This window comes from Micropterus dolomieu, linkage group LG19 (genome assembly GCF_021292245.1).
Source record: "Micropterus dolomieu isolate WLL.071019.BEF.003 ecotype Adirondacks linkage group LG19, ASM2129224v1, whole genome shotgun sequence".
Classification (NCBI taxonomy): Eukaryota; Metazoa; Chordata; class Actinopteri; order Centrarchiformes; family Centrarchidae; genus Micropterus; species Micropterus dolomieu.
Window position 1 is genome coordinate 17,538,614 of NC_060168.1, and position 12,733 is coordinate 17,551,346.

At 43.0% G+C, this 12,733-nt stretch overlaps 1 protein-coding gene across 1 annotated transcript; it reads left to right on the plus strand.

Moving 5' to 3' along the window:
* Positions 1–1,918: 1,918 nt before the first annotated feature.
* On the plus strand, positions 1,919–12,721 carry zdhhc5b (zinc finger DHHC-type palmitoyltransferase 5b). Its single transcript, XM_046031442.1, has 11 exons — positions 1,919–3,390; positions 3,915–4,036; positions 4,232–4,389; positions 4,892–5,064; positions 5,223–5,325; positions 5,452–5,543; positions 5,861–5,993; positions 7,857–7,965; positions 8,167–8,273; positions 9,111–10,045; positions 10,556–12,721. Exons 1-11 carry the CDS (start codon positions 3,242–3,244, stop codon positions 10,659–10,661), a joined length of 2,187 nt encoding a protein of 728 aa, XP_045887398.1. The 5' UTR covers positions 1,919–3,241; the 3' UTR covers positions 10,662–12,721.
* The last annotated feature ends 12 nt before the right edge of the window (positions 12,722–12,733 follow it).

Below are 12,733 nucleotides of genomic sequence, written 5' to 3' on the forward strand. Positions count from 1 at the left end.
GAGTAAAGTTGAGAAAAAAGCCTGTTTGTGGTGTCTCGCCTTAAATGTGTTGCGATTTGCAAGGATAATATTTATTTATTACTTTAAGATGTAGTCCTTTAACTTTATTTGGTAGTAAAAGTGTATGAGAGTTACAACAATCTTTTTTCCTGATAATAATAATCAATGCTACATGCTCATGCAGGGTGTTGGAGCTGTTTTTCCTGAGACCGCACCTCCTCGGTCTCTGATTGGTTGTTCATCCCACCTGAGGGACGACGGAATAGTTCCGGGATTCCGAAGTCGGCCTAGCAAGCGAGCTAACTAGTTTGCTAGCGGCTAACTCAAGGAGGACGGTTACGACCCACACCCTACAGGCAAGACAGCTCGCATTTTCGATATCAGGCATGTCCCGCTTGTTTTACCTGTTCGTCGTGGTGGCTGTTTAGCTGAACGTAGCTACAGTTATCTTGTCAGCCGTTAACGAAAGCTACTCCGCGAGTGTAAAGCGTCTATACTAGCCAGGTGACGTTGGCTAACTCTTTTAGCTGTGGTAAAGGACTGAGCAGTGTCGCAAAAAAACTTTGAGGCTAGGTAAGAGCTAACTGATATCTAAGTATGGGTCGCGTTTAAATCTCGCTTTATTACACCGGCCCTTATTACATCAAACTAAAACATCGTAGCGTCTATTATTAGTTTAAAACAGCGTGTCCAAATGAGGTTTACTGTTGTAGTTGACTGGATCCGAGCACTGCCATGGCCTGTTTAACGCTTGGTCTATTTCAACGTGTGATCGATCAAAGTTGAACTAATAGTCAATTGAATGGCATAATCGTAATTAAGACATGAGATAGCAACTATCAGTGTGTCATAATTGCTCGGAAAATTGATAAAATTTGCTTGATCGGCCACTTAATAATGTTGCTCTCGAGCTGCAGATTGTTGCGGTGACATGACAGACAGGGCTCGACACGGAGATTTTAGGATTAACATCCATTATAGTCGGGAGGGGGGGCGAGATTTGTTGTGGGGCAGATGAGATGACTAACAGACACTCAGCCTCGGCCCAAGTTCTGTATTTTGTTTAGAATTGGTGATTGTTGAGAAGAGGGGTGTGTCCAAACTATCAGATTACACTGTTACTCCTGATCGGTTTCCAGTGTGTTCACACCGCACGGGGTAGTTTTTCACCTGGAGATGAGGGTAATTAGCCTGATGTATGTGTCAAAGGCGGGCACCCTCTACACAGATCGTCATCTCCATGGTTTTCCAGTAGTGGGAGGTGTTCAGTTCGACTAACTGAGGGTGACAGCTGTCTGTTGAACAGCTCTGTTTGATAAGCAATAGTGAGAAATACGTACTCGCACAGTAGATAGTAAGAAGCTGCTTAGTCAGCCTGACTGTTGTGAAACCTCTGCTCTCTCTCACATAAGGCTGTTTTTTTTTAACCTAACAAGGAAATCAACTTTAGAAAATGAAGTTTAAACGTGCAAAATGAAACATGGCCCCAGCTATTTATGTAATGATTGAATCTGCCACACATTTTTTCAATGAATCGTGAACATAGTGGTCCCATGCCTTTGGTGTGGGAGACAAGGGTTCGATTCCCACTTCGACACATCCACCTCTCCTGAGCAAGACACTTAACCCCTAATTGCTCCAGTGTGTCCTCTCACATATAGCAATTGTAAGTCGCTTTGGATAAAAGTGTCAGCTAAATGAGTAAATGTAAATGTTCAAATTGGCTTTGCTATTCAACCAACAGTTGAAAACCCGAACTACGGGATGGGTAGCTAGGGAATATATTGATTATCAAAATAGTCAATAATCTAATTGATTATGATCTAAATATTTGCCATATTTGTTTTTGTCTTCTTAGGTTTTGTCCACTGATAGTGTAATACTTTCTTCTTCTTCTTTTTTTTTTTTTTTTTAAAGGGTGCCCAACAGCTTACCCACAGCGCCAGCAGGTGAAAGAAGACAGCAGGGCAAAGAGGAAAAAAGGACTAAAATGCATCAGACTACGTAACTCTACTGCTGCGCATGGCTTTATTTAAAAGATGCAAAATGGGAAAAGAGGTCCATTTGCACAGAATTTGGAGGTGGGAGAGGTCTCTACACCCCGACCCGGCCAAGTGTGGTGACACCTCGGTGACATACACAGGGCTTCTTTTTGGAATGAGTTGATTTTGTCCCCGTATTCACACAAAGACTGAAGGCGGGGATCTCCAAAGATCCAGGGGACTCTGCTTGGCTATTTGAGCTATTTTACTTGTAAAGGCAAGGCTAGACATCATTTTTTTAAAAACTTTTTAAGCAATTTAAGAAAAAATTTAATCCAGCTGGACTTTTGTTTGATGTTAAGCAGCTTCTTGCAACTGGTTTAAAAGTGAATTTGTTTGTTTAGTTGTTTTCCCCTGCTGACTTAGTTTGAAACGCTGGAACTGTCCCTCCTGCCGCCATCCTCAGTTTCTTCCACCCACCCAGTGCCTAAATAAGCCCTTGTGGAACAATCACAGAAGTCATCAGCAGCTGCCGCGCTCAATCCTCTGCCTGTTCTCCTATGCGCTTCTGCTCTCGGCCTGCTGGCTATCCACCCACTACCTCTTTATTTTTTTTCCTGGTCTTATTTTCTTTTTATATTAATTTTCTCTGAGAGGCATAATCAGAATTCAATCACAGTGACTAGCATTAATGTAAACACTGAGTTTCAGGAGTGGAGAGAGACCTAGATTGCTCCACTTTAAGTCCGTGTGAGAGTGTCTGTGCTTTTGTGTACATACACAGCAGCATTACGGTTGCACTGGTGCCAGGGAGCAGCTTAAGATTAGATTTATTTATATTGTCGCACCAAATACAGTTACATTAAAGCCATACAAAAATATTTATGAATTACCTACGCATATTTTTGTACCACATTGCTCTTGTGTAGTTGTGCTTTTATAAGCCTCTATTAAGATTATGCACTCAGATTAAATATTTACAACAAGGTGAACACATGCAAGTAGAGTTGTATATTGTTAAATAAAAATAACCCCTCTTTTTTTCAGTGATTGTATTAGTGCTGAGAGACATTTAGTGTCTGGACACAGAGAATTCCTCATGTTTGCATAGAGTTTGTTTTATTTTCCAGTCTGTAGTTATGGCCTCTTCTCCCAAGCAAACACCATATTTGCCATTTTGACCAGTAAAGCATCCTTTACAGTGGGTAGACAGTAGATATCTACCTCTCTCTGTCTTCCTCCCCTGTCTTTTTTTTCTGATGCCGGGCTTCAGTAGTGGGGGGGTTGGGGGAGGAGTAGGTGTCCCTGCTACTGCTCCTCCCCGTCCGTTTCGACCCAGCCGATATGTCCCGGTGTCTGCAGCCACCACCTTTCTTGTCGGATCCACCACGCTCTTCTTCTGCTTCACGTAAGTATCTCATTCTCGTACATATTGCAAACGTGGTGCAAAGGGTCCATTATGTTTATACATATTTGTGTTTACTAACCGCATATTTAAATGTCCCCATGCATTATGTTTTATCTCAAGACGTCCTGTTAATTTTGTTGTTTATTTAACTTTAAAAACTTGCCCCTTTTTTTTAGCAACACATGCATTCACACAGTCTCACAGTCCCACACGGGAGCTCCCCATTTTCAATCACTGTCTTCTATTTCTGGCCTCTGAACAGCTTCACTGGAGCTGTTTGGGAGTAAATTGCCTTCCACAAAGGCTTATCAGCGGTTGTTGGTTGAGCGTGGAGTGTTACTTGCTCATTTTTTCACATCTCTTTCTTGCCAGCAAGTGCAGGGATTCCAGTCTGCTTGTGTAATATCTGCTGCTGTTTCCGTCTTGATTAGACCAAGATAATATGTCAGACTTTGAAAGACAGGTAGTTATGGCAATAATCTCAAACTGTAATTTTGTTTCTGTCCTTTCTTTGTAATGTCCAGGTGTCCGTGGTTGTCAGAGTATTTTTCCTTTGTCATTCCCATCTACGTTGCTGTGATCTTCCTCTTCACCCTTGCCAACTTCTGCATGGCAACTTTCATGGACCCCGGAGTCTTCCCCAGAGGTAAACACGCGTGAACCGTGATGGTATGCAAGTCTTTGCCCTAGAAAGTTAGTTATCGTGTACTAATGACGCATATGTAATGCTTTTGAGTACATGACACAATGACCATAACCAACTAGTAATAATTATAGTACGGCATGATGCCAGGTATCACGATGTTGGTACAGCCTCAGTGTATGTGTTTGTTGTCTTTAGCGGAGGAGGATGAGGATAAAGAGGACGATTTCCGAGCTCCGCTCTATAAGACAGTGGAGATCAAAGGCATCCAGGTGCGCATGAAGTGGTGCTCAACCTGCCGCTTCTACCGCCCGCCGCGCTGCTCTCACTGCTCAGTCTGTGACAACTGTGTGGAGGTACACACACAAACACTATCATGGGCTTGTTGTATTGTGACTCCAAAATAGATACATTTTAATTTATTTATTTCACACCATAATACAAATATGAATGAAAGTTATACAGGGGAATTGGGTGTAACAGGGTGACAGTGTGTGATTATACAGGCTTTTTCATTTATTGATTGAATGTTTGTGGAACTTTTACAGCACATCCTTGGCTTTGTGTTACCAAGTCTGAACAGCATTAAGTCTGAAAATGCTACTTAGATGAATTTTCATTAAGTGTGTGTGTGTGTGTGTGTGTGTGTTAGTTTTAATAGCAAGTCCTAATTTTACAGTGAGCCTTTTACCTCCTGTGTGACTTGGTAGCTCAACCTAGATCTGTCCTATTCTTAGTTTTCCAAGTGTAAGCGTGGGAGGTTGAAATCGACTGGGCATCTGATTTCGATGTGCTGTAGTTGGTGCTTATTGTCATTATTTTCCACCTTCCTGTCCTTTTGACCCCGTGCTCTCTCAGGATTTCGACCACCACTGTCCTTGGGTGAACAACTGCATTGGTCGGAGGAATTATCGCCATTTCTTCCTCTTCCTGCTGTCACTCACCACCCACATCATGAACGTATTTGGCTTTGGCTTGGTTTATGTGCTGCACCACCGCCAGCAGCTGGACACGCCACATGCTGCTGTTACGTATCCTTCACTTGTCTCATTGCAGTTTTTAAAGATGAGGGACAAATTACAGGACTTTGTTATCCCTTTTTTTTGTGCTGTGATTTTTAGCCTAGTGTTTGTTTTTATTTCCTTTTTTTGCTGGATTTGTTGTGATCTTCTTGACTCTCTCCTCCCAGTATGGCTGTAATGTGTGTGGCTGGTCTGTTTTTTGTCCCTGTCGCTGGCCTCACTGGGTTCCACATAGTGTTAGTGGCACGCGGCAGGACCACAAATGAACAGGTACATACAAGAGCTGGTTGTGTGCATCACATTGAATTCATTGAATCAAGAGATTTTTCTTTGGTTTTATTTTTATTAAAGTTGGTGAGCCGGAATGCTTTTCTCTCTTCCTCCCTCTCACTGTAGGTGACAGGGAAGTTTCGGGGAGGCGTTAACCCTTTCACCAATGGCTGCTTGAGGAATATTTCACATGTGCTTTGCAGTTCGCAGGCCCCCAGGTCAGCCTACCTCTTTCCTCAGCACCCATCTGTTTTCTGCCCTCCTTTTAGCACTCTGCTCTACAATTATTCTTTTCCCACTGCCTCTTTCCTTCCATTGCTCTCTCTCCCCTTCCACTTTTCCACCCTCCTGTTTTATTATTCTCACTAGTCTGTATAGTTAATGGAGTATACTATGTGAGCACAAGCTTTCAGTGTGAGTGTTTTTTGGTGTTCGATTGTGTTGGTCTGTAGAGACAAACATATTGCCAAGCCTGTTGTTTAAAGCTTGTATCATTTTAATCAGGATGGAAATGTACTATATGTTCCTCTGACAGATACATGGGCCGGTGGCGGAGCCCTCAGGCAGTGGAAGTACAGCCACCATTTCTGAGACCGCCTCTCACTGAGGCCCAGCTAGAAGCCAAAGTCCTAGACAATGGGATCCAGAATGACCGACACAGCACCAGGGTGAGTGATACTGAATCCAATAAACATCAACAAATAACAAGCAGTCTACATGTGGAAGTTTGGATGTAGGTACTCCACAGACATTCTTATGTGTCCTCATGTTAATAAACTTTTTTAGGATATTCTGTATGTTTGACTGTATACATTGTTGCAGAAAATTGTTGTTTGGAAGAATTTCTTTGTTTTGAATTGGTTTCATGGCTCCTCTGGTTAACAATGAAGAACAATAAGTGTGTGTGTGAAATACTGGTGATCCTGGACACTCTAATTAATACCTAGAACCCTTCCTAAAATGTCAAAATAAAATTTTGGGGGTCTCCAAATTAAGCTTATTATTTTCTATTTATCTATTTTGTAAGATTTATTTCACATTAATATATTGCCAGATCGTTTTTGAGAGTGATTCTTTGCTTTTCTATTCATGTTGAAATACTGCAAGGTAAAAAGCAACACAGAAAGGTGAACAGGCAGCTGATGCAGCGTATATTCATGCAGCAGCAGCTAGCATGGATACCGGCAAACTATAGTTAAAAACGATGAAATAACACATTCCAACAGCTCTCCATATTTGAAAAAACCTCATCTTTTTATCCTTATTTATCCAGCTGTCCTGACCGAAAAAAGTTAAAACCTGGGCTTTGGAGATTTGCTAGCATGCTGCTATTCTACAAATGATGATAATGTATAAAATTTAAATTTTTCAAAACAACTCACCAGTGTCAGAGAAGCCCACAAAGTCAGTTCACAGTTAAATCCTGCTGTTGTATCGGAAAATTAAAATAATAAATGAAGGTATCCCTGCTGTGCTAGCTTAGTGTAATATTACACAGTTTTGAAAAGGTCTGAGAGTGTGTCTGAGAAGGAGGAAACAGAAGTTGAAATGAGACACTGAAAACATGGAGGGTTGTGAATCTCATATTAATACTTAAGGCCAGGTTGGAGCAGGAATTGATTTAGAGATAATTGTACCTGAAGGATTGGTTCCAATGCTGTCCTTTGCATGTGTGCGGCAGGTTTGTAAAACTGGGACCATGTAGGACTCTGGACAGATGATAAACATGTCTTCCCATCCTTCCCAATATGTGAAAACAAAATTGGCTGCATTTGGTGTGAAAGTTTTGTGTTAATGTGGTTGATGTTGATGATTTTTTTTTTTTTCTTTCTGAAGCACCACCCACAGCAATGGGACCTCTTAAATCGTCAGAGTATTTTGCGCACTAAATAAGAGTATAATACAATACCAGAAAAGCCTACCACATGTTAGCAGTTGCTTTAGGCCCCGATCAGACAGAAGTGCATCACACTGCCTTGGGGGGGGGGGGCCAAATGACATTTGGCGCTTTTCTGCGCTGACTCTGATGTGAGTCGTTGAGAGCTCTCCTGCAAAAAGATGAGGCGCTCCGAGTGTCTAAAACATGAGACACTCGGGGAGCATTAGCACCGTGCAAAACTCTTACTGCTTACAGAAAACAACTAGAAAAAGACGCTTCTCACTGCAACAGCTACTCACTGATCAGGTTGTAAGTGGGCGTTCAGACTTCAACATCAGTGAGTTTAAAAGTTTATCAGATGTCAAAACCGGGAACACTGGTGTATGAAACAGGACGTCATACATCAAGAAGTTATTATAGCAACTGTTCTATCCTCCGTTCAATAAATTATAGGGTAAACAATACTGCTCAAGTTAAAAAGTAATCTACCTGCAATGTGTGTTGCAGTCATTTGATTGGCCAACTTATTTTGTATTGCATTGTGTTGCTGCACTTTTTTTTCTCACTGTAGCCTGCTGTGTCAGGCAGGGTTTGTTTTCAATTGTTAAGTCTGAACACGAACTAAAACTATATGTCTGTGTGTCTTTTCCAGTCCAAGAGCAGTCTAGATCAGATGGAGAGCCAGTCAGCTGATGCAGAGCCTCCACCTCCTCCAAAGCCAGAACTTCGTTACCCTGGCCTGCCCCGTGCTGACACGGAGGGTGAGACAGGGACACACACAAAAACACATAAGTGAAACTAGTTGCAGGTATATCACCTGACATATAACCATCTCTGTGTTGACTATCAAGTGCGACCCAGGTTCTTGAAGTGTATTACCTCTTATGTAAATAGCTGAATGTTTGTCTTCTAATCACACACACGCCTCTTTCAAATTTCACTTTTGGTTTCTTGCCAATCAGAGAGCAGCTTGTTGACTGAAGCTCCAACTACACCGTCAATGTACAAGTACCGACCAGCCTACAGCAGCCCAGGAAGGAACCACACAGCCCTCACACACCCCAACAAGGTACATGTCCATTTACACTTACACAGACCTCAAGGTACTGGGTATAACTATTTACATAACATGATGTAGGTACTGTATATTCATAGTATTAAAGGAAGTTAACCGCATGATTTACATGTAAGACAGATGTAAATCTAAATCTATTCTTTTAAATACCCACAGCCTTGCTGATTATTACATAGCAAGCTTGTTTTAGCATTTGTAAAACACACAGCAATGTGGTTTACCTTATTGCATACAAAGAAGTAAAGAGAACAGAATAAACAATATCCCATATATTTCAGTCACAGATGGTCTGGTGGCTGATATGCCCCGCCCCTTCTAATTTCCTTTGTGGTTAATACCATGCCCCTCTTTTTTTTTTTTTTTTTGTTTTTACTTTAAATTGATCATTCAGTGGCCCTCGGTCGATCAGTAAGTCTCAGCTAGTGTCATCTGTGTGTGTGTGTGTCTATCCCTTTGGCTGTTTATGTGTGTTTGAGTGGATCTATCCTTTTCCCCTGAGACTGCATTGACTGGAATGTGGTGTTCATGTACTGTATGTATTTTTATTTCCATTTATGTTAACACACACAGTCTTTGACATGCAGTGTCAGTGCTTGTTCAAGCCAGTCAATGTTTCCAATCCAGTAGTGTGATGATGGATTAGAGCACCGGTCAAGCATCCAATTTCTCCCCACCACTCTTTTTTTCCCTGTTAAAATCTGTAGAAAACTTGTTTTGTGCTTTGTTATTTATTCCTGAGGTAATATGGTGATTTTCATATTCATCACACTTTTTCTTTCCCTGTCCCCCTCTCTACCTTTGGTGTGTTCTCTTTCTCTCGCTTTTCCTCAGATGATCCGCGGGGAGAGTCTTGACTCTCCATCTCCCTCCATCCTCCAGTCCAGCCACCAGCCTAGCTACCGTTCGGAGCCGAGCAGCCTGGATGGGGCCACTGTGGTGGGGGGAGGTGTAGGGGCGCGCAGAGGGGGAGGGGAGAGGGGTGAGGGCCCCGGAGGCCCTGGCGGGACTGCTGGGGGGATATCAGGGGGCATGTCAGGTTACTCCCTGACTGGGCGTTCCTACACCTCCTACCCATCCTCTCTGGTCCTGTCTACTGGCGGCTCCCGCTCCTCCAGCCTGCGCTCAGCGCAGACGGCACATAATCCGCTGGCGACGCTCCACTCAGAAGGGACCACAGACACCAGCTACAAAAGCCTGGCAAATCAGACGCCTCGGAATGGCAGCCTGTCCTATGACAGCCTGCTGACGCCATCCGAGAGCCCAGAGTTCGAGTCAGCGGCCCACGAGCTGTCGCCACAGAAGCCTCATGCTCCGTTTCCCTCAGCGACTATAACAGGCCAGCCTGAGGTGGTGTCACCCAGTACCCGGCTGCAGGGTTACACGTCGCCCTTCCTCTCAGCTCAGTTTGCCCAGCAGAGGGAGGGGCAGCTGCTCCAGGGCTCTGTCACTTTCTCCTCCCCCCACAGGGCTTACCTGCGTGCCGTCAGCCCGCCCCCTCCCGCCTCCTCTGGGCTTCCTGAGATCCAGCACCTGCTCCAGCATAACCAGGACTCCTCTTCCCGAGCCTCTCGTAACCCTTCCTCCTCATCCTCTTCCCCTGGGGCTCGCTCACTAGAGCCCCCTGTCTCCCCGCCACCTCGCGGCCTCTCCCTCGGCAAGTCCCAGTCATACATGGGGGAGGCAAGGCCTCAGCACAAGACTCGGCCCACAGGAGGTGGCACTGTGCTGGGAGGGGGAGCAGCTGGAGGAGGGCAACAGGCTCCACAGTGAGTAGTGATCCGTCGCCAGATCTCTCAGCCTGCTACTACTCCTCCTTTTTCTTCTAATCCTCTTCTTCTTCCTCCCTGGTTTGTGTCAGCCCTGCTCTTCCTCCCTGATCTGTGTGAGTCTTCCTTTTCCTCCTTCACAGTTTACAGTCAGTCTTTTGCTTGTTTAGTGTTTTCCAGTTGGACGTGTGTATGGAAGTTGTATTGGCTCAGTTGGTGGAATGTGTGCATTAGTGTTAACAGCATGCTAGTATGTGTTTAGCTCTGTGAAAGCATGCTTTACCATGCTGCTCTTTACTTCTGTCCTGTAGCCTTTTCTGTCCTTGTCTTTTTCTCACTTAGTATAGTTACCAAATGCCTTACAAGATCAATGATAGAGAAACATTTCACTGTTTGCGCTTGTTTGTTGTTGTATTTGAAGTAGAACTACTCACCTCCACATCCATTTATCCCCTGTCCTCATCCCTAATCTGCACCCCCCACCACCCCTCCCCCGGCCTGTCCAATCAGATCAACCTCTCGCCCAGTGTTGGCCAATCACACCACATCCAAACCAGCCGGCGGGGTGAAGAAGGTGACTGGCGTCGGAGGGACCACTTACGAGATATCAGTTTGAGTGATGGACAGCCTTCATGGTCTATCACGAGGAGTGGGGAAAAAGTCACTGGACTACTTCCACTTGTCTCTTACCTGAGCTGGATATTATTCATGACCGCAGGCCCCTGAAACATGACTGTTCTCCGCAGCAACGGACTAAAGGAGCCGGCCTATCTGGTACTCACTTTGTTATCTTTGTAAAGCCACTGGCCATTCTTCTCTGCTAGCCTTTCAGATTTCAACAAAGAGTTAAAAGGAGACACTGGTTAATTTTTCACAGGAACAGTTTGTCTCCATTTAGCCTCTTTGTGAGCCATAGACTGATGTAACTGTATGATCACCGCTGGGTACAGATATGTCTATAGATCATGCATAGCAATTTAATGATTTGCTGTTTTACTTTGGTACATTAGCACACAGAGTATTGACCACAGTGTCCAACACTTAAGGAAAGGATGGCCTTTATCCAGTGGATGTAGAATTTTCAGAGGGAGGATTTAGGACTGTTGACCAATAGAAACGTTTTCTCCTCTGTCTGCATGGACCACACAACTTGTTTATCAATGAGAGTCATGGAGAGAAGAGTCCAACCTGTAAACACGGTATCATTTTAGTTTTATAAATCTTTTTTTTAAATATTGTTTTATACCAATGTATAAAATCTTGCAGATTATTATTGAATCAAATTGTCAGGTATTGAAGATGACTATTGATAACGGTGGCAGATGGACTGTTTGTAATTATTCATGAAAGCGATTTCAAATTAGTTGCCTGTTTATATTTAATGGCTGCATCAGCCTCTCGTGAGCTCTTGCTGGATTTGACATCGTCCAAAGAGAAGGATGATCCTTTGGTGGACCGCTAAAGTGGCAAATAATTGAGCTTAATTTTTATTTTATTTTTATTTTTTTGGAAAGCCACAAAGAAATTCTGAATCACAACTGCAGCACAAGCATCTTTGTGGAATGTACGCTTGTAATGTTTATGCTAGAGACATTATGCAAAATCTGTTGGTAGCTTTAAGGTCAATGTATGTCTTTTTGGTGTTTTCTTTTTTTCTTTTCAGTCAATCCAGATGCGAGCAGAATCCTTGTACCTTTAACTGATGGCCAGACAAATAGGGGCAGTGAGGGAAGGGCTTATTTATTTCACTAGACAAGATAACCATGTAGTTTTGGACACAATTTTAAACCAGTCTCTACCGGTTTGTTCTTGTTCTTTTATGAAAAAAAACAAAACATTATGAAATTGTAAATGCAATACGCCACTGAATAGATTTTTAAGGAGAGGCTGGTTTGCAATTGGATACTTTTTTTTTGCCTTGAGACCATTCATAGTCAACTGCATTTAAATTTTTTCTATTGGGTTTTTATTTTTTACACTGAGGGGAAGAAATGTAAGGCATATTACAGTTTTTGATTAACTTGCTCATTAAAAAAAACTTCTGTCAAAGTACAATTTTTTTTTTTTTTTTGTACACAGCCATGTTGAAAAAGGAGTAATTAGGGGAAGGGAGGTGTATGCGAGTTTTTCTTTCACGATGGGGCATTACAGTAGAGGTTTTATTTATTTGATTATTTTTCTATCAAGGCCCACAGCGGTGTTTGCAGTAGAATGTCAAAGCTGGCTGAATGTAGCGTGTCTTTTGTGGAAAGTACACGCTTGAAGCACACAAGTATCATTGTTCAACCCAAATGACTGTGTTACGAGTTTTCAACCCTCCCAGGCTATGTCTTTGGTGTGCATGTGGATTTTTGTTTTCGTGCCGAATGCTTCACTGGCGTGTGTACTTGTGAGAATACTGTCAAATGCCCACCCGGTTCATGCGTGGGTAGTAACAAGAAAAGAAGCATCATTAATGGCACAAGCAGCCTGCCAAGGATGTTGGCCACTGAACAATTTTACTATGTGAGTATAGTAGGTATACTTCTTTGGGAGATAAAACATCGCCATTGTGGGCTATGATGAATGGAACGAGTTTCACGAATATCTGTAATGAGTACATTAAAGACATTTCCAAAATGGCCTTATAAAGAATTTTTAAAAAGATGTCTTCTCAGAATAAAAAGGTCAAACTGATGAAAAACCGAA